This window comes from Argopecten irradians, chromosome 10, assembly GCF_041381155.1.
Source record: "Argopecten irradians isolate NY chromosome 10, Ai_NY, whole genome shotgun sequence".
In the NCBI taxonomy this organism is placed as follows: Eukaryota; Metazoa; Mollusca; class Bivalvia; order Pectinida; family Pectinidae; genus Argopecten; species Argopecten irradians.
The window spans coordinates 10,136,224-10,158,178 of record NC_091143.1 but is presented as its reverse complement, the minus strand read 5'-3'; the positions used below and the strand labels follow the sequence as shown (position 1 = coordinate 10,158,178).

Genomic DNA, 21,955 nt, shown 5'->3' with positions numbered 1-21,955 from the left:
TACAAATACATTGAGCATTATACAATTATTTTACAAATACAAATGAACATTCTTAATGTAAATTAAATCGCTTTGCTGTGTGTTTGTATACTGACTTTGTCCTGCTCAGATATTGACAGGGCGCTATGAAGTGGTAGAATGATCCATTTCTTTGTGTTCTCAGCGTAAATCTTGGCAGCTTCTGATACCGTCATAATCTCAGTCATTCCGCTGAGGAAAATCAACAGATCCCCACGCTCATTCTCAGGATACTGTTGATAAATGTAAGAATATCTAATGCATTACACACAGCATGTCGCATAGACTGACCAAGGCTTACCTCAAATGTGTTTTTTAACTACTTGCCAAACATTTATGTGTAGTTAAGATTAGCAACACAAACGTAATACATTGGCAGTGATTGTATAATACTCAATCAGGAAATCAAATGTGATTTTATAACCTTTAATCTTTTAATTATAGTTACAATTTTTTAAGTAACATTGCAGCAAAGTGCCAATTTAAAGCACAAAAAAATAAAAGCTCCATTCAATAGGAGAATTGATATAAATAGCTAGTTAGAAGAGAATGAAATACTTTACACATGACTTGTTTCTATCATTCAATGATTTTAAATTTTGTTACACAATTTATGCAATGCTAAAAAATCTCACTTTCGAAAAAAAGGGATATTGGTATCTGGCTGATTTTGTATTCATTTAATGAAATTAAATATTAATGGGTAAATTTTCATGGATATATTTTTCTTTATTACATAAGTTTTTTACCTTATGGTCTATCTTCTGCATGACACGGAGGTATGGACTAGGATCAAGTCTTTCTGCCCTGGAGTTTATTTCCTCTCTCCGTATAGGGCAGTACTCAAGCTGTATGGGATAAAGTCTACCCGGAACCTGTAACAGTTAGTGTGATAGTCAGACATCACTTCAACACATAAGTTTTATCTTATCACACTTAACATGCACATTTTTATTATAGATTCTGCTATTCATATTTGCATACAAATCACTCTTGAATGTATTCAAAAAGATATGTGCTCATTTAATAAAACATGAGTTAACAAGTACGTAGTTTGAACATAAAAAACAAACAAAAGAAGTACTCAGCAGATCTAATAGTAAGGATTGGTCATGCTAAATTATAGATTTAATATTTCAAATAACAAATAAGCCATATCAATTATCACCTTGACCACTGGGGCTTGATCAAAGTAATCACTGAAGAGGTGGATGTTGATGGTAGCTGACATTAGGATTAGTTTGATGTCGTCACGGTGACGTAACATACACTTGAGAATGCCCAGAAGAAAATCAGTGTGTATGTGTCGCTCATGAACCTCATCTATAACAATCACACTGTACTGCTTCAGATGGGGGTCAGAGGTCATCTGTCTCAGCAACAAACCTAGATAGAGAAAAGTGAAGGGTCAAAGGTCATTTCAACAAGCCAACAGAAAAAAACAAAGGTCAATTGTCATCTATCTCAGCAACAGGCCTATGAAAAGAACAAAGGTGAAGGGTCAGCGGACAACAGCCAAAATAAAGGTGAAGGGTCAAAGGTCATATATCTCACCAACAGGCCTTTGAAAAGAACAAAAGTGAAGGGTCAGAAGCCATAACAGTATGTATACAGTAAGAAAAAAGATTGATGGGTCAGATTGCCATGCCTACAGGACTGCAGAATAAATAAAGGTTTAGAGATCAATAACAAGACATACAAAAGACCAAAGGTTAAGGTCAGAAGTCATATCAACATGCCCACACATAGAACAAAGGTCAAGGTCATCTATATCAGCAACAAACCAACAAAAAGAACAAATATGAAGTATATTTACACCATTTATATCAGCAAAGTTTATAACAAACTTTAAGGTCAAAGTTCATACATCACAACAACAGTCTTATTAACACAAAGGTCAAAGATCAACTGTCATAACAGCAGCCAATAAATCAAATAAGTATAAAGCTGGTAATGCCAGTTAATTTATATTATTAATTACTTGTCTTTAATAAGCATTACCCATGTTACAGATCATTACCTTCTGTTAGGAACAGAATCCTTGTGAATCTTGTCTTTGTCTTTTCAAAGCGAACCTGTAAAATAAATAAGGATTTTCTGACAAGTCTGATCTAGAGCTCTGATCTTATGTTACATTGATTTCAAAAATTAAATCTATGTTTAGGTGCATCTATACAGGGCACATTAAACAATACAATGTTAAAGATCTAGTATATCCTATAGTAGCTTAATTTCAGTAAAAAAGAAATTTCTTTCAATTTTACATATTTTGTGTGTTTTGCGAGACCTAGAAGAAATATACCAAATTATGCGGTGTTAATATGATAATATGATCACAATACTGATCATGTGATAGTTACCTGGTAGGCCACCTCAGAACCGTACTCGTTGAGGGTTTCATACCCAACACGCTTAGAGAGAGATATACAGGCTATCCTCCTCGGCTGTGTACATGCTATGTTGGTATATCCTGCAGCCATTAGATACTGTGGTACCTACAATACAGACACAGGATACTTATTAATAACATTCTTCAACAATACATGACTGCATACCACATTTATCTACAAGCATAGTTTAATAATGTTCATCTTCCAACTATTGAATATGACTGCTGATTTCGAGCATCATAAATGGCTGTATACTTTATGTTAATTTAAATCTTTTGATTAGCTATCAACATATCATATTGGTACAAAAACACACAAAAAAATGTTCATAACTATACCTGTGTAGACTTTCCACACCCTGTATCTCCAGCTACTACCACGACCTGGTGCTGGTTGACCATATCTAGGATCCTCTGTTGATACTGAAATATAGGCAGGCTCTCCTGATCCTTCTTTATCTTCTTCAGTTTGTTAAACTGTAGATAAAATTATATTGATATGTTGTAGTGGTGTCTGGCAAAGGATGATCAAGTTCACTTCATCATATTGCTAAAAGATTTAGATTTCATAGCATTGTAAATATCAAAATTACCACACCACAAAACATCTCCAATGACTGCTTGGTAAAAGTTAGTACAAGATGTGACAAGAGTTTTGTGCATTACTTTTTTACATAGTTCATAAATATAAACAGACATATTTCTGCATGCAATTAATGTTCACATGTACCGCGGGCAATAAGAAATCATTTACATTTGTTAACAGTATTTTGGGAGGGGGGATAAAAAGGTGTAATATAAACTGTCAAGTACTTAAAACTATATTATACTTTACCTTTTGTTTTTGGACAAAATCTATATAGTGTAACAAAATGCTCCTAAATTCACGAACCCTCTCTACTGTTAATTCTCTGGGAGTATCAGCATCTGTCATAGAATGTAAATTAAAGGTACACAATTAACAATTATTGTTTATTTTAAAATTCAGTCAAAAACAAATATGACTTTTAATTTTTCAAAGAAATTTTATGTACATTGTAGTCTGAGAAACAACTCTTTTCATTATTTTATCTGTATCATTTAAAACTTAAGGTAAATGAAGTTTCTTATTTTTCTATTTCAATAACAACCTACCACTACATTTGTATTTACAATTTTACTTCCAAACTCTGATAAATTTAATAAAGAAAACTTAAAAATAGTATGAAACCATTGAACATTGTATATGATTATGTAATCATGTCATATTTAGCACATTCTTACCAACTAGACGCCCCTTATGGAGGAAATCTTCTACAACTTTACTTGTCAAAGCTACATTTATCCTGTATCTTTTGTCGTAATTTCTTGGGAGATCAAGCTTTCCCTTCTCGATAGGTTCTTTCTGCTTCTTTTTTCCTGAACAAAAACACACATCATACAAAGATACATGTGTGGTCATGAGTCTGTCTGAATGCAATCATAAACTTTTAGTCTTAAAACTGTACATGTTGTGATTTCATTTATTTCATTAAAAGAATAAAACAATGGATGTTGGGTTAGATCTATTTGTATATATATACCTTGACTGCCTTTCTTCTGCTGGAATGCTTGGTACTTTTCGAAGAAAGTCCAAAAATCATCATACTCTTTACTTCCTCTGAAAAATAAAGAAAATGTATTTAACATTAAGATACTAATCTACAGACAGAACTTGTACTTGGACAATATTCCAAATAAAGCACTGGTGACAACAAAAGACAGTAGCATAGACAGTAGCATAGACATGCATGTTTTGAATTAAGATAAAAGCGTTGATTTGTATGCATTAAAAGTTAAAGTGAATAGTCGGGCAAAGAAAACCAGTCTAAATGCGTTCATTGGCCTTCCAAAAGTTCTCACATATTAATACGACGGCCAAGTTCTGCTTACGTTTCCCAGTTCTGACCATTAAAGTAAAGGAAAGTTGAAAGCATTGAAAGCGAGGCTGCGTGTAACACGGACATAGTCAGCTGGGAGGACGTTTTAGGATTCCTATACTTTAAATTAATTTCTTCGTACGCAGACAGATTTTGGCGAGAGTTTTTATTTCTCTATTTCATAAGAAATTATACTGGATACATTCACACCATTTTTACCGACTTTAGCCATTCTTGCCCGACTGTAGATGCTCCACTGCCGACAGAGCATAAATGATATTCATCATTTGAACAATGATTGGTGTTTAATCGTGTATATATATGCCTAATTAACACAAAAAATACAAGAGATCCCAGAGGGATCTTGGCGCCCACCAAAGAATGATCTATATCTGACAAAGGAAAGATGGATCTTTTCTCTACTTTTTAAACTTTTTCAAACATACTACATATAAAATTTGAGACAGATCGCTTCAGTACCTTTTGAGAAATAGCGGTAACAAACTTCAACTATCAAAATCCAAGATGACTCCTTGGTGGCCATCTTGTTGATCAATCGGTCCCAAATCACAATATGCACAACTAGGGCCCTAGGGTAACCTACATGTGTGAAATTTGAGAAAGATCCATTCAATACTTTCTGAGAAATAGCGATAACAAACTTTGAATATAAAAATCCAAGATGGCTGCCTGGCAGCAATTTTGTTGACCGATCGGTCCCAAAATGCAATTTGCACAACTAGGTCCCTAGGGAAACCTACATATGAAATTTAAGACAGATCCCTTCAGTACTATCTGAGAAATAGCCATAACAAACTTTAACTTTCAAAATCCAAGATGGCGGCCTGACGGCCATCTTGTTCACCGATTGGTCCAAAAATGCAATATGCAAAACAAGGACCCTAGGGGAACCTACATATTAAATTTGAGAAAGATCCCTTCAGTACTTTTTGAGAAATAGGGATATCAAACCTTAACTATCAAAAATCCAAGATGGCCGCCTGGCGGCCATCTTGTTTTTCCTATCTGCCTCAAAATCTGTATGGCACAAATAGGGACCAAGGGTAACCTTCATGTGGAGTTTGAACAAAATCCCTTCAGTAGTTCTCAAGAAATATCGATAACAAACTTCAACTGCCAAAATCAAAGATGGCTGCCTGGCGGCCATCTCGTTTTTTCCGATCAGCTTAAAAATCTGTATGGCACAACTTGGGACCAAGGGTAACCTCCATGTGAAGTTTGAACAAAAATCCCTTCAATAGTTCTCAAGAAATATCGATAACAAACTTCAACTGCCAAAATCAAAGATGGCTGCCTGGCGGCCATCTTGTTTTTCCGATCAGCCTCAAAATCTGTATGGCACAACTAGGGACCAAGGGTAACCTTCATGTGAAGTTTGAACAAAATCCCTTCAGTAGTTCTCAAGAAATATCGATAACATTATAAACTTCAACTGCCAAAATCAAAGATGGCTGCCTGGCCGCCATCTTGTTTTTCCGATCAGCCTCAAAATCTGTATGGCACAAATATTGACCAAGAGGACCCTCCATGTGAAGTTTGAACAAAATCCCTGCAGCAGTTATTAAGAAATAGTGATAACAAGCATTGTTTACGGACGGACGAAGGACGACGGACGGCGGACCACGGACGCAGGGCGATTTGAATAGCCCACCATCTGATGATGGTGGGCTAAAAATGTAATAATTCATTTCGCCTTTGGTGCATGCATAATCAGTGCTTCATTCCATATAGGATATAGTGCCACGGAATTTTTTCGGGATGCAATTAATTCTTTTTCATATTTTTAACTTGAAGTAAACTTAGAAGCTCCATCTTTTCAATGGTGGTAATGGTGTAAAGTAAGTAACTTTTGTAACTGAAGTAAAATACTAAATTGTCTTTTCCTGATTTTGATAGTGAAAAAATACCATTTGACAGTGGTGGAGCATCTTTAAATAATCAAAAACAAAAAAATCCACAGGACAACTAGATTTTAGTACTCGTAATTGATTATATTTCATTGTATCTATTAATCTAGGACGACTTTTTAATACGTGTAACTGCATTTTTCATATTAACAAATGCTTAATAATATACCACCATGATCACTAACAAAATTTGCTCATTTTTTCATTCAAAGAGAAAAGTTTGTGTTTAAAATATAAACATCTTAATTTCTTGGTAATATATAGCTTGTTGTGATGCATGAAAATACCTTTTGATGAAATCATCATCCTTAAAGAATATTTTATTGAGTGAATATCTGTGTCTTTTGAAGTCAAACTGTTCCTTTGGTCCATCACTTTCACTACCACTTTGAGCTGCTTTTCCCTGTTGAGACGATCCTTGTCTGTCAAAATCTGAACCAGAACTTGACCGCCTCTTTCGTTTAAATTGATTTTCAGCACTACCATATTGTCTGTTTTCAGTTGTGACACTTTTACGGTGATTATCATCAGAGTCCGAGAGTGGTTGTGAATATCTCTGCCTGGAACCACTCTCTTTCTTTCTGTCAGATCTGTCTTTGTTTTTGTGTTTTATTTCCGGTGAATACTCTTTATATGTCTGTCTATCTCCAGCATCTCTTGATCGATTTCTTTGGTTACTTCCTCTGTCACTGTCACTATCAGAATCTATTTGTATATATTTAGTACCGGCGACATAGTGTGTATATTTTGGACCTCTATCACTGGATTTATGACGATGTTTCTTTTTATGTTTCTTGTGTTTTCTGTGTGCATCTCTATCTACTTCGACATCACTACCCTCATCTAAATCACACTCACGATGAGATTTTTTCTTATTGTGATGTTTCTTTCCGTGTGTCCTTTCCATGTTATAAGTCGTATCAAATTATACAAACCATGCCTATCGTCAACATAACGTTTAGTTTCGTTTTGACAGGAAGTTGAAACTAACATAGTCGATAAATTAAGCACGGGTAGCAAATAAAGTAATTTTAGAGGGAAAAATCAATAATAATTTAGCACAAAAGTTGCAATATTTCTATATTAGGCGAAAATTATGCCTACACGTTCACAGAGTTAATAAAATATTATATCTTTATTTAATTTATGACTTTCGGGATGATAATATTTTATCGGTTACATTTTACTTCTGCTTATTTACTTCCGGTTTGATCAGTTAACGAGAAAGGCGGTTTTTATGAAGTCAGGATGGATCTCGACGAATATCAATCTCGGTGTGTATAATTCGATTGCCACACAATAACACATGTCGATGTCATTAATCCGTATCTGGTACTTTGGGAAACAATATGATATTAGTAATATGATTTTAGGCAAAGCCTATCTGAGAGAGCAGCAGTTAATCCATTCTTTCGTTTGATGTTTTTTTCAAATGTGTAACTAAAAAGAAACATGCCAGGTAAATAAAGGATTTCCAACAGCGATCTCCCCTTACCCATAAGTCTTATCGATGTTGACATGGGTTTGTATTAGCTTATTGTGTGCGCTGAATAACTGCACTGCTAGTTCTAAACCATTTATAGAATTATTAATTATTAGAATCATAGCTTTGCTGAATTACTGGCATTGAGTTTATAACAAGAAAAACAATATTGAACAAAGAATACTTCTACTTTTTCTTTCCGCAAAAATATGTGACTGCCGCTACAAATTGTATCTCAACGTCGAACGTCATTCTCCGTTGCCTTGCAGGCGGAAAATTCCAACTGCTCACCTAATACGGCTTTTAACTTAAGATTCATGACAAAATGTAATTGTTAGATTCAGGTAAGAATAAATTGGAAGGTTTATCTTTCACTAATGTTATCATTTTGAAATTTTCCAAGCGTTATTTGTTTGTAATCACGCGAGAGTGTGATTTTGTAATCACGCAAGAATGTGACTTTGGATACTGTATATATATATATATATATATATAGAAAAAATACATAATCTTTTTTTTATATATTTTTACTATAGTTATTGACAGAACGTCAAACTCCTGTGACTTGAATTAATATTTTTTTAATGAAAGAATCTCGTCGGGTACTGTACCTCTCAAATGCTCTTGCATTGTTGAAGAATATACTGTCAGTACACTGTAGGTCTATGTACTGCATATTACAATATTTAACACAAGTTGATGATCGATACAGTGACAGTGGACGGTGTACACAAAATCACCTCCACCTCTTAAGGGTTATCTGTTTATTTTAAATATAAAAAGAATGAAGAAATATTGAGGCATAGAATATTCATATTGATATAGCTACATATAAGAGTTACAGTAGATTTACAATATACATGTACCGTAATTACTATATAACAATTCATAGATTATCATGTACATGTATAGGTTTTTTTAGTTAAAGTTATATTTCATGCAATTTTCACTTTACAAAACTGTTGTAAAATTAAATTAAACATATTCAATGTGTGAATATGGATGCATAAATCTACATATAGTCATATACATGTATAATGGTGATGAATGATGGTGTTAATGTGCATAACGGGTAGCTACATGTATAGTGATGAAGTTTATTGAGTGGTGATGATGATAATTAAATATATTTTCTACTAATATTAATATGATGATTACTGATGAATGATGATTAGTATTGAGTTAGGAACTTAGGGTATACAAGGTGTAAATGTAAGTTGATGATGATGACAACGACAATGATGATGATTAGTGCTGAGTGATGATGTGTATTGAGTTGGTATACGTATAATGGTGTATGATGATGATGATGATGAATGAATGAATGAATGAATGAATGAATGAATGAAGATGATGGTGATGGTGAATGAATGAAGATGATGAATGACTTGTGTGCTGATATCAGAAGTAGCTTTTACATACTGAAAACTTTGGAAAAATTTTTAAAAAAAATTATCGACTGGATCAGTAAAGTTTGAAAATACGTGTTCATATATATTTAATATTAATGTACCTATAATGGTATATGTAAAATTAACTTTACATGAAGTATTGATTACAGTTTCATTTGCTTCTTTTCAGATATCAAGAGATTAAAGGAAAAGAGTTCCTCCCTATGAAAGAGGAATATGTTGCTTCAGACTTTTTAATGGATATGTCAGAATTTCTAAAGGTAATACCCAAACTAACCATGATAAGCACTCAACATTTCAGCTCATGCTGTTCTAATTAATACATATCAACATACAAAGCAAGTTCATTGTTAGTAGATACAAAATGTACATATACATGTATACTTCTAAAGCATTGAGAGATCCAATGCCTACTGCAATTTATGCTAACAGCCTTGATTGAGTAGTTATTAAAGAATAAGATGGACGAAACAACCCCTATCTGCAATGTCAGCTTGTGATTGGAGCTTGTCCATGTAAAGTGCTCCGCTGTAAGGGTCGATGTCAATGCAAGTGCTCTGTCATTTTGCAACTTAACCATGCCAGTACGTACAGTTATATGTACTATTGTTACATATAGATTTATTCTGATAACATACATGGAATAATATGTTCAGCATTTATAATCCTATTTACAGCCTTTAGATTTACTGATTAATTTACAAATATGTAAAATGTTCAGCAACTTCCCTCGAGCTCCATTATCTCAGGTTAACTACTCAGCATATGAAAAAAGCAGTGTGATTTCTCAAAGTCATTGATTATGATATGCTGAGGAATGTTTGAATACTATATATATATAGTAACACATGAACAACAGTTGTAACATTAATTTGATAAAATGGACTTAATCACCATTCATTGGATATATATTATGATGTTGTACAAATTTTGTTGTGGGGTATTTTCAGCAAGAAACAAATGGTGAAGTGTATGTGCCTAATATGGAAAGTCGACTAAATTTCTACATATCTATGAACAAAGACCCAGAAACATGGACAACAAAAGAAGAAGCAGGTACCGGTACTTAATCTACTTATTATCCCCCACCCAACGAAGTTGTCGGGGATATATAAATGGGTTCCGTCCGTCCGTCCGTACGAATGGTTTCCGGAGCATAACTCTAAAACCAGTAGAGATATTTCCACGAAACTTCATACACACATTGGTCTTATGGTCTAGTAGTGCCTTTTGCTATTTTTAGGTTTTCATTTTTTCCGTAACCATGGAAACATTGCTGAAAATATCATATTTTTGTACCAGGTTCGTTTCCGGAGCATAACTCTAAAACCAGAAGAGATATTTCCACGAAACTTCATAGACACATTGGTCTTATGGTCTAGTAGTGCCTTTTGCTATTTTAAGGTTTTCACTTTTTGTACTTTTTTCTGTAACCATGGAAACATCGCTGAAAATGGCGTGTAAGAATCGTTTCCGGAGCACAACTCTAAAACCAGCAGAGACATTTCCATGAAACTTCATAGACACATTGTTCTTATGGTCTAGTAGTGCCTTTTGCTATTTTCAGGTTTTCATTTTTTGTATTTTTTCCGTAACCATGGAAACATTGCTGAAAATATCATGTTTTTGTACCAGGTTCGTTTCTGCAGCATAACTGGAAAACCGGTTGAGATATATGCACGGAACTCCATAGGCACATTAGTCTTATGGTCTAGTAGTGCCTTTTGCTATTTTAAGGTTTTCACTTTTTGTACTTTTTCCGTAACCATGGAAACATTGCTGAAAATATCATGTTTTTGTACCAGGTTCGTTTCTGCAGCATAACTGGAAAACCGGTTGAGATATTTCCATGAAACTTCATAGACACATTGTTCTTATGGTCTAGTAGTGCCTTTTGCTATTTTTAGGTTTTCACTTTTTGTGCTTTTTTCTGTAACCATAGAAACATTGCTGAAAATATCATATTTTTGTAGCAGGTTCATATCTGGAGCATAACTCTAAAACCAACAGAGATATTTCCACGAAACTTCATAGACACATTCATTTTATGGTCTAGTAGTACCTTTTGCTATTTTTAGGTTTTCATTTTTTGCTGTTTTTCCGTTACCATGGAAACATTGCTGAAAATATCATGGTAAATGGTAAATGTTACTTTGCAAAACTCCACCCATCTTTGTGTATATAGTCTAATATAAATGTCAAGGCTGTATATCTGATTCAACAATTGCAGCCCCGCTCTACTTGAATTATACTCCATCTTTCTTTAGCTCAACTTCCTTTTTCATGTTTTTTTTTTTCATACACATAAGTCTCCACAATCAAACTTACTTCAGCTTTGATATCTCCATTGGCGGGGGATCTGAATGACTATGTCCTTGTTCATAATCTAATATTAGAAAAGGAAATCTATTGTATAGACTTTGGCTAGTTTACTGTACACAATATTATTTGTTTTGCTTATCGGTCATGGTGGCCACCAAAGGGGCCAAATTGACATTTCTCCTTTACAAATTGAATATTATAATTAAAAATATAATCTTCTTTTTTTTTGTAGCAAACCATAATAACTCAAACTTTTATAACACATTTGAAAAATTTAGAAATCTTGTTAAAAGTCTTCTTTTAGTTGACATTTGTAATGATGGCAATTACTATAGTGATTTTATATGGAAGATAAATATCATTGTTAGCTCACCTGCCCGAAGGGCAAGTGAGCTTATGCTATGGTGCAGCGTCTGTCGTCCGGCCGTCCAGCGTCAACTTTTCCATTTAAACAACTTCTTCTCCAAAACTTGGAGACCTAGAGTCCTGAAATTTGACTTATAGCATGCTGGGATGAAGGGCTACCAAGTTTGTTCAAATGAATGACTTTGACCTTCAGTCAAGGTCATGGGGGTCAAATAGGCTGAAATAACTTGTTAAGACTTCTGCTTCATAACCAAGAGGCCTAGAGACCAGATATTTCGCATGTAACATGCTGGGATAAAGGACTACCGAGGTTGTTCAAATGAATGACCTTGACTTTCATTCTTTAAACGACCTCTTTTTAATAACCAAGAGGCCTAGGAACCTGATATTAGGCCTGTGACATACTAAGATGGAGGGCTACCAAGTTTGTTAAAATGAATGACGTTGACTTTCATTCAAGGTCACAGGGGTCAAATAGGCTATAAACTTTAAACGACTTCTCCTTAATAACCAAGAGTGCTAGAGACCTGATATCAGGCATGTGGCATGCTGGGATAGAGGGCTACCAAGTTTGTTCAAATGAATGACCTTGGCTTTCATTCAAGGTCACAGGGGTCAAATAGACTATAATCTTTAAACGACTTCTTAAAAACCAAACAGCCTAGGAACCTGATATTGGGCCTGTGGCATGCTGGGATCAAGGGCTACCAAGTTCGTTCAAATGAATGACCTTGACCCTCATCAAGGTCACAGGGGTCAAAAAGACTAAAATATTTAAACAACTTCTTCTTAAAAACCAAGAGGCCTAGGGACCTGATATTTGGCATGTGACATGCTGGGATCAAGGGCTACAAAGTTTGTTCAAATGAATGACCTTGACCTTCATTCAAGGTTACAGGGGTCAAATAGGCTAAAATCTTTAAACAATTCTCCTTAATAACCAAGAGGGCTAGAGAGCTGATAATGGGCATGTGGCATGCTGGGATAGAGGGCTATCAAGTTTGTTCAAATGAATGATCTTAACCTTCATTCAAGGTCGCAGGGGTCAAAAAGGTAAAAATCTTTAAACGACTTCTTCCTAACAACCAAACAGCCTAGGGACCTGATATTGGGCATGTGGCATGCTTGGTTCAAGGGCTACCAAGTTTGTTCAAATGAATGACCTTGACCTTCATTCAAGGTCACAGGGGTCAAATAGGCTATAATCTTTAAACGACTTTTCCTTAATAACCAAGAGGGCTAGAGACCAGATATTGGGCATGTGGCATGCTGGGATAAACGACTACCAAGTTTGTTCAAATAAATGACCTTGACCTTCATTCAAGGTCACAGGGGTCAAATAGGTGAAAATCTTTAAACAACTTCTTCTTAATAACCAAAGAGCCTAGGGACCTGATATTGGGCCTGTGGCATACTGGGATCAAGGGCTACAAAGTTCGTTCAAATGAATGACCTTAACTTTCATGCAAGGTCACAGGGGTCAAATAGGCTTAAATCTTTAAAAGGCCTAGGGACCTGATGTTGGGCCTGTGGCATGCTGGGATCAAGGGCTACCAAGTTTGTTCAAAAGAATGACCTTGACCTTCATTCAAGGTCACAGGGGTCAAATAGGTGAAAATCTTTAAACAACTTCTTCTTAATAACCAAAGAGCCTAGGGACCTGATATTGGGCCTGTGGCATACTGGGATCAAGGGCTACAAAGTTCGTTCAAATGAATGACCTTAACTTTCATGCAAGGTCACAGGGGTCAAATAGGCTTAAATCTTTAAAAGGCCTAGGGACCTGATGTTGGGCCTGTGGCATGTGGATCAAGGGCTACAAGTTTGTTCAAAAGAATGACCTTGACCTTCATTCAAGGTCACAGGGTCAAACCTAGGCTAAAATCTTTAACGACTTTTTTTAATAACCAAGAGGCAAAGAGGCCTCTAATGCTTAAGGATGATATAAATTCTTATTTACTCTATTTAGTAGAGTATGAATGAACTTAAACTCATAACAGTAGGAGGTGGGTGAACCTGTAAAAATCTGACTAACAGTAGGAGGTGAGTGAACCTGTAAACTCTGACTAACAGTAGGAGGTGAGTGAACCTGTAAACTCTGACTAACAGTAGGAGGTGAGTGGCCTGTAAACTCTGACTAACGTAGGAGGAGAGTAACTGTGTAACCTGTAAACTCTGACTAACAGTAGGAGGTGAGTGAACCTGTAAACTCTGACTAACAGTAGGAGGTGAGTGAACCTGTAAACTCTGACTAACAGTAGGAGGTGAGTGAACCTGTAAACTCTGACTAACAGTAGGAGGTGAGTGAACCTGTAAACTCTGACTAACAGTAGGAGGTGAGTGAACCTGTAAACTCTGACTAACAGTAGGAGGTGAGTGAACCTGTAAACTCTGACTAACAGTAGGAGGTGAGTGAACCTGTAAACTCTGACTAACAGTAGGAGGTGAGTGAACCTGTAAACTCTGACTAACAGTAGGAGGTGAGTGAACCTGTAAACTCTGACTAACAGTAGGAGGTGAGTGAACCTGTAAACTCTGACTAACAGTAGGAGGTGAGTGAACCTGTAAACTCTGACTAACAGTAGGAGTGAGTGAACCTGTAAACTCTGACTAACAGTAGGAGGTGAGTGAACCTGTAAACTCTGACTAACAGTAGGAGGTGAGTGAACCTGTAAACTCTGACTAACAGTAGGAGGTGAGTGAACCTGTAAACTCTGACTAACAGTAGGAGGTGAGTGAACCTGTAAACTCTGACTAACAGTAGGAGGTGAGTGAACCTGTAAACTCTGACTAACAGTAGGAGGTGAGTGAACCTGTAAACTCTGACTAACAGTAGGAGGTGAGTGAACCTGTAAACTCTGACTAACAGTAGGAGGTGAGTGAACCTGTAAACTCTGACTAACAGTAGGAGGTGAGTGAACCTGTAAACTCTGACTAACAGTAGGAGGTGAGTGAACCTGTAAACTCTGACTAACAGTAGGAGGTGAGTGAACCTGTAAACTCTGACTAACAGTAGGAGATGAGTGAACCTGTAAACTCTGACTAACAGTAGGAGGTGAGTGAACCTGTAAACTCTGACTAACAGTAGGAGGTGAGTGAACCTGTAAACTCTGACTAACAGTAGGAGGTGAGTGAACCTGTAAACTCTGACTAACAGTAGGAGGTGAGTGAACCTGTAAACTCTGACTAACAGTAGGAGGTGAGTGAACCTGTAAACTCTGACTAACAGTAGGAGGTGAGTGAACCTGTAAACTCTGACTAACAGTAGGGTGAGTGAACCTGTAAACTCTGACTAACAGTAGGAGGTGAGTGAACCTGTAAACTCTGACTAACAGTAGGAGGTGAGTGAACCTGTAAACTCTGACTAACAGTAGGAGGTGAGTGAACCTGTAAACTCTGACTAACAGTAGGAGGTGAGTGAACCTGTAAACTCTGACTAACAGTAGGAGGTGAGTGAACCTGTAAACTCTGACTAACAGTAGGAGGTGAGTGAACCTGTAAACTCTGACTAACAGTAGGAGGTGAGTGAACCTGTAAACTCTGACTAACAGTAGGAGGTGAGTGAACCTGTAAACTCTGACTAACAGTAGGAGGTGAGTGAACCTGTAAACTCTGACTAACAGTAGGAGGTGAGTGAACCTGTAAACTCTGACTAACAGTAGGAGGTGAGTGAACCTGTAAACTCTGATTAACAGGAGTGAACCTGTAAACTCTGACTAACAGTAGGAGGTGAGTGAACCTGTAAACTCTGACTAACAGTAGGAGGTGAGTGAACCTGTAAACTCTGACTAACAGTAGGAGGTGAGTGAACCTGTAAACTCTGACTAACAGTAGGAGGTGAGTGAACCTGTAAACTCTGATTAACATGAGTGAACCTGTAAACTCTGACTAACAGTAGGAGGTGAGTGAACCTGTAAACTCTGACTAACAGTAGGAGGTGAGTGAACCTGTAAACTCTGACTAACAGTAGGAGGTGAGTGAACCTGTAAACTCTGACTAACAGTAGGAGGTGAGTGAACCTGTAAACTCTGACTAACAGTAGGAGGTGAGTGAACCTGTAAACTCTGACTAACAGTAGGAGGTGAGTGAACCTGTAAACTCTGACTAACAGTAGGAGGTGAGTGAACCTGTAAACTCTGACTAACAGTAGGAGGTGAGTGAACCTGTAAACTCTGACTAACAGTAGGAGGTGAGTGAACCTGTAAACTCTGACTAACAGTAGGAGGTGAGTGAACCTGTAAACTCTGACTAACAGTAGGAGGTGAGTGAACCTGTAAACTCTGACTAACAGTAGGAGGTGAGTGAACCTGTAAACTCTGACTAACAGTAGGAGGTGAGTGAACCTGTAAACTCTGACTAACAGTAGGAGGTGAGTGAACCTGTAAACTCTGACTAACAGTAGGAGGTGAGTGAACCTGTAAACTCTGACTAACAGTAGGAGGTGAGTGAACCTGTAAACTCTGACTAACAGTAGGAGGTGAGTGAACCTGTAAACTCTGACTAACAGTAGGAGGTGAGTGAACCTGTAAACTCTGACTAACAGTAGGAGGTGAGTGAACCTGTAAACTCTGACTAAGTAGGAGGTGAGTGAACCTGTAAACTCTGACTAACAGTAGGAGGTGAGTGAACCTGTAAACTCTGACTAACAGTAGGAGGTGTGAGTGAACCTGTAAACTCTGACTAACAGTGGGAGGTGAGTGAACCTGTAAACTCTGACTAACAGTAGGAGGTGAGTTAACCTGTAAACTCTGACTAACAGTAGGAGGTGAGTTAACCTGTAAACTCTGACTAACAGTAGGAGGTGAGTGAACCTGTAAACTCTGACTAACAGTAGGAGGTGAGTGAACCTGTAAACTCTGACTAACAGTAGGAGGTGAGTGAACCTGTAAACTCTGACTAACAGTAGGAGGTGAGTGAACCTGTAAACTCTGACTAACAGTAGGAGGTGAGTGAACCTGTAAACTCTGACTAACAGTAGGAGGTGAGTGAACCTGTAAACTCTGACTAACAGTAGGAGGTGAGTGAACCTGTAAACTCTGACTAACAGTAGGAGGTGAGTGAACCTGTAAACTCTGATTAACATTAGGAGGTGAGTCAACCTGTAAACTCTGACTAACAGTAGGAGGTGAGTGAACCTGTAAACTCTGACTAACAGTAGGAGGTGAGTGAACCTGTAAACTCTGACTAACAGTAGGAGGTGAGTGAACCTGTAAACTCTGACTAACAGTAGGAGGTGAGTGAACCTGTAAACTCTGACTAACAGTAGGAGGTGAGTGAACCTGTAAACTCTGACTAACAGTAGGAGGTGAGTGAACCTGTAAACTCTGACTAACAGTAGGAGGTGAGTGAACCTGTAAACTCTGACTAACAGTAGTAGGAGGTGAGTGAACCTGTAAACTCTGACAAACAGTAGGAGGTGAGTCAACCTGTAAACTCTGACTAACAGTAGGAGGTGAGTGAACCTGTAAACTCTGACTAACAGTAGGAGGTGAGTCAACCTGTAAACTCTGACTAACAGTAGGAGGTGAGTCAACCTGTAAACTCTGACTAACAGTAGGAGGAGGTGAGTGAACCTGTAAACTCTGACTAACAGTAGTAGATGAGTGAACCTGTAAACTCTGACTAACAGTAAGGGAGGTGAATGAACCTGTAAACTCTGACTAACAGTAGGAGGTGAGTGAACCTGTAAACTCTGACTAACAGTAGGAGGTGAGTAAACCTGTAAACTCTGACTAACAGTAGGAGTGGAACCTGTAAACTCTGACTAACAGTAGGAGGTGAGTGAACCTGTAAACTCTGACTAACAGTAGGAGGTGAGTGAACCTGTAAACTCTGACTAACAGTAGGAGGTGAGTGAACCTGTAAACTCTGACTAACAGTAGGAGGTGAGTGAACCTGTAAACTCTGACTAACAGTAGGAGGTGAGTGAACCTGTAAACTCTGACTAACAGTAGGAGGTGAGTGAACCTGTAAACTCTGACTAACAGTAGGAGGTGAGTGAACCTGTAAACTCTGACTAACAGTAGGAGGTGAGTGAACCTGTAAACTCTGACTAACAGTAGGAGGTGAGTGAACCTGTAAACTCTGACTAACAGTAGGAGGTGAGTGAACCTGTAAACTCTGACTAACAGTAGGAGGTGAGTGAACCTGTAAACTCTGACTAACAGTAGGAGGTGAGTGAACCTGTAAACTCTGACTAACAGTAGGAGGTGAGTGAACCTGTAAACTCTGACTAACAGTAGGAGGTGAGTGAACCTGTAAACTCTGACTAACAGTAGGAGTTGAGTGAACCTGTAAACTCTGACTAACAGTAGGAGGTGAGTGAACCTGTAAACTCTGACTAACAGTAGGAGGTGAGTGAACCTGTAAACTCTGACTAACAGTAGGTGGTGAACCTGAAACTCTGACTAACAGTAGGAGGTGAGTGAACCTGTAAACTCTGACTAACACGAGTGTAAAGTGGTCCCCTTTAACATCTAGTTATTCACAAATTTGAATGATATGAAATAGTACAAGATAAAAATATTGAATTTTTGAGAGAATGCTAGACAAAAACTTTGTGGATGACTAAAACAGAATCGTTTGTGGAATTTAAAGAAATGGAGCCACTTGTTTTGATTGCTGAAGCCAAACAATCAGTTAAATACTTACAGCTCTTAATGATAAACTTGTTTCTGATTATCAATAATAATCATGATTATTGTAATTATTATGATGTAGTATTACTTAATTATTGCAGTATATCCTTTTGGGTCATGTTACAAATTAATTTTGTACAGGTGTACATCTATGTATATTGTACAAATGGATAGTGATTTTTGTGTATTCTGACCAGAATATATTGACAAATACAATTTAATGTATTGATTTAATTTGATGCTATATTTTTATAACCATACATATTTTTTTTCTTTCAGAGTATGAAATCCTTCAAAACAACTTAAAGCTTATTGAAGAAAAATTACACGCCATCACAGAAAAGGTAATATCATTTATAGGTTTAATATCGAAACAGGTTCAGTATATATCATATTAATGCTCAATTCAAGATTTAAGAAATCTTTCTTCGAAGTCTTTTGGCATATTGTTAAATTGTTCATTGTTTTGTCACTATTTACTTTGTCAACTATCTATTTGCAGAAAACTAAGCTTGAAACTTTGAAAACAAAACACAGAGAAGTTCTTTCTAGATTGGGTGATGGACTCACTTGTATGACAGAGTTCTATAACCAGAAGAAACAACAAGTAAGCAATCAATGGATCAGAAGTTCATTAGCTATATAATATACGATATCATGATTAAATGTACTGTGTCTTTAGTTATTTATTGTTATTTTAGGAATGACTTCAAAAAGTAAATATCAAGCAACCACTGGTAGCATCTTTGTTCGATCATGATTATTACTGGGCAAAATGTATCCGCTTCATTGTTTATTTACACTTAGAATCTTGTGTTGTATTTCCATTCCATAAAAGAATCTGTTGTGGTTGCTCCTTAAGAAAACATCAGGATAATATATTTATCTGTAGGAGGAGAAGCTTGCAAAGATAACATCATCAATAGAGCTCTGTGAGACAACCATCAACAGGGTCCGTGACGAAAAGCAGAGTCTGGAAGAGACATGTCAGAGACTGCGTATCACCTGGGAAGCCCAGCAGCAGCATCAGATCCAAGACAACCACAGCCTCAAGTCAAAGGTGAAGGCCTTAGAGGACAAACTGAACAGGTCAGTGACTGTTACCTTTTATATCTTTATATCACACATGACAGTTTTGTTTAACACCAGCACACAGATCCCATAGTGTAATTACATATAGGCAACATCTGCCTCACCTGATGACTTGAAACTCTGCTTTAGTTACCATACAGAAATCTAATATTGTCGTAATTTGACATTTAATTCACCTTTCACCTTGCCATAATTACACAAAATCCCTTTTTGTAGACATAAAGAAATGCTTACATTCATGAAACAACAGAGTAAAGTGAGTATAAAGCAACGATCAGACTTTGGCCATTTGGTGTTAGAGTTGCTGAATGATGAGGATAAAGAGGACATCCCCCGAATGTTCCTTACAGCCCGTGTGGAGCAGGATAACTTCGACTTGGAGCACCTCACCAAGGCTGAGAAGGAGGTACGAATAAAATGTGTCCATTATATCGTACATACTCAATCATGAAACAGGTTTCTATAAACAAACTTGGATTCGCGGTTACTTAATTTCAGAATTTCTTATTTCAAAGTATATTCACAAAGATCAACATTTACGGATTTAAAAAGTAAATGAAAATTCTTATCAATATAAAAAGTTAATTACATCCAAAAAAAGTTAGTTATAGTATATCACTTATACAAATCACTTTTCATGATCCAGATGTAAGCATGCAAAGGGTTTTAGAGTGGGAGGAAACAGAACGAAACCCCACCCAAATGGGATATAACCCAAGACCTTTTCACATCCATTCCAGGGATTACACCCTAGCCGCCGGTGAATGGCATGTGTACGGCTCAGCGCTTGAGGCTTGTAGTCAAGAAACATTGTGTTATGAAGGCGTCTGGTTGACACTGATATCATAATTCATCTTTGCGGTGTGAGTGAAACATGGTCAGATGGCCATGTGTGTGTCCGTGGGTTTTTTTTGGAAGAATCTGTCGTACATGTATGTCAGGTAGTAGTCTTTGATGTCGCCCAATTTGATAATGTTTTTAAACTCTCTTTTTGTATTTCTTTCCTCTTTCTGTAATCTTTCATCTCCCTACTCTTTTAGGCTGGAAACGGTGGAACTTAAGTATTGCATAAGAAAGTCAAAGTGGAAGGTGTGAGGCTAGTCTCGGCTAATGTGCAAGGTCTTTTTCGAATAGAATAAAACGTAAAGATGTATTTTCTTATCTTAGAGACACGAATAAGCATATCTTTTGTCTACAAGATACACATTTTACTGCGGACAATGAAGAAATTATTAGGAATGAATGGGGTTACGAATCGTATTTTTCGTCTTTTCGTGGGGAATGCGCGTGGAGTAGCAATTCTTTTCAGTAGTAACTTTGAGTTTAAAGTTCACAAGGAGAAGAAAGATTTATCTGGAAATTTTTTAGCTTTAGACATAGAAATCGATTCTGCACATATTGCACTTATTAATATTTTATGGTCCTAATCAGGATAGTCCAGACTTCTATTCAAAAATCTCCGATGTTATTGAAGACTTTGGCCATAATCATGTTATTGTTTGTGGCGACTTTAACCTTGTTTTAAATCCAACTCTTGATTATGATAATACATACAAGAATATAAATAATCCAAAAGCCAGGGAAAAAGTATTAGATATAATAGAAAACTTTGGTCTTATAGATGTCTTTAGAGAACAACACGAAAATGTTAGGAGATATACTTGGAGGAAAAAAAAATCCAGTGAAACAAGCACGTCTTGATTTTTTCATTGTTTCAGAGAGTTTACTGCCAAGTATTGACCAGTCAGGCATAGATTCTGGGTATAGATCAGATCATTCATTTCCAAATATATCTCTTACAATAAATGAATTCAAAAGGGGTAAAGGTACTTGGAAAATTAATAATTCTCTTCTGTATGACCAAGATTATCTGCATTTAGTTAATAATTGCATTAGCAAAGTGAAAAAGCAATACTGTTTACCAGTTTATCTTTTAAATAATATTGAAAACATTGCTAATTCCGAGATTCAATTTTCTATTGATGATCAACTATTTTTAGAAACCTTGCTCATGGAAATCCGAGGATGTACAATTTCATATGCATCATATAAGAAAAAAACAAGAAAACTGTAGAGAAGATAATCTAAAGAAAGAGATACAAAAACTTGAGGCACAGGAAAACACTAATTTAGATGAATTAAATGATAAGAAAAAGGATTTAGAGAGGATAAGATCACATAAGATAAAAGGTAGTATTATAAGATCAAGAGTAAAATGGGCAGAAGAAGGGGAAAAAACCAACTAGTTATTTTTTCAGTTTGGAAAATAGAAACTATACCTCAAAAATAATACCAAAACTGCAGACTCCAAGTAACAAGGTATTAACAAAACAAGAAGATATTTTGGAGGAAGTATGTTCATTTTATAAAACTCTCTATGGTGTTCCGGAAAATACAGATCTAGAAGAT

The 21,955-nt window shown here is 36.5% G+C and overlaps 2 protein-coding genes across 2 annotated transcripts in view; one reads left to right on the top strand and one right to left on the bottom strand.

The window, feature by feature from the left end:
• The window catches only part of LOC138333072 (probable ATP-dependent RNA helicase DHX34), a 46,696-nt gene extending 39,499 nt beyond the window's left edge, over positions 1–7,197 (bottom strand). Inside the window, exons 1-10 of the mRNA XM_069281199.1 lie at positions 6,521–7,197; positions 3,970–4,046; positions 3,671–3,805; positions 3,243–3,334; positions 2,747–2,884; positions 2,379–2,513; positions 2,039–2,093; positions 1,187–1,404; positions 768–893; positions 96–251 (exon numbers count right to left, since the gene is read on the bottom strand). Of these exons, the coding sequence (XP_069137300.1) occupies positions 96–251; positions 768–893; positions 1,187–1,404; positions 2,039–2,093; positions 2,379–2,513; positions 2,747–2,884; positions 3,243–3,334; positions 3,671–3,805; positions 3,970–4,046; positions 6,521–7,140 (1,752 nt within the window). The 5' untranslated portion in view covers positions 7,141–7,197. The remainder of the gene's footprint in view (positions 1–95; positions 252–767; positions 894–1,186; positions 1,405–2,038; positions 2,094–2,378; positions 2,514–2,746; positions 2,885–3,242; positions 3,335–3,670; positions 3,806–3,969; positions 4,047–6,520) is intronic.
• Positions 7,198–7,445: 248 nt separating this feature from the next.
• On the top strand, positions 7,446–20,607 carry LOC138334080 (uncharacterized). The gene is made up of 8 exons (XM_069282796.1): positions 7,446–7,507; positions 9,298–9,388; positions 10,079–10,184; positions 18,734–18,798; positions 18,957–19,061; positions 19,347–19,543; positions 19,763–19,952; positions 20,587–20,607. The coding sequence occupies exons 1-8, from the start codon at positions 7,482–7,484 to the stop codon at positions 20,605–20,607; spliced, it is 801 nt and encodes a 266-aa protein (XP_069138897.1). The 5' UTR covers positions 7,446–7,481.
• The last annotated feature ends 1,348 nt before the right edge of the window (positions 20,608–21,955 follow it).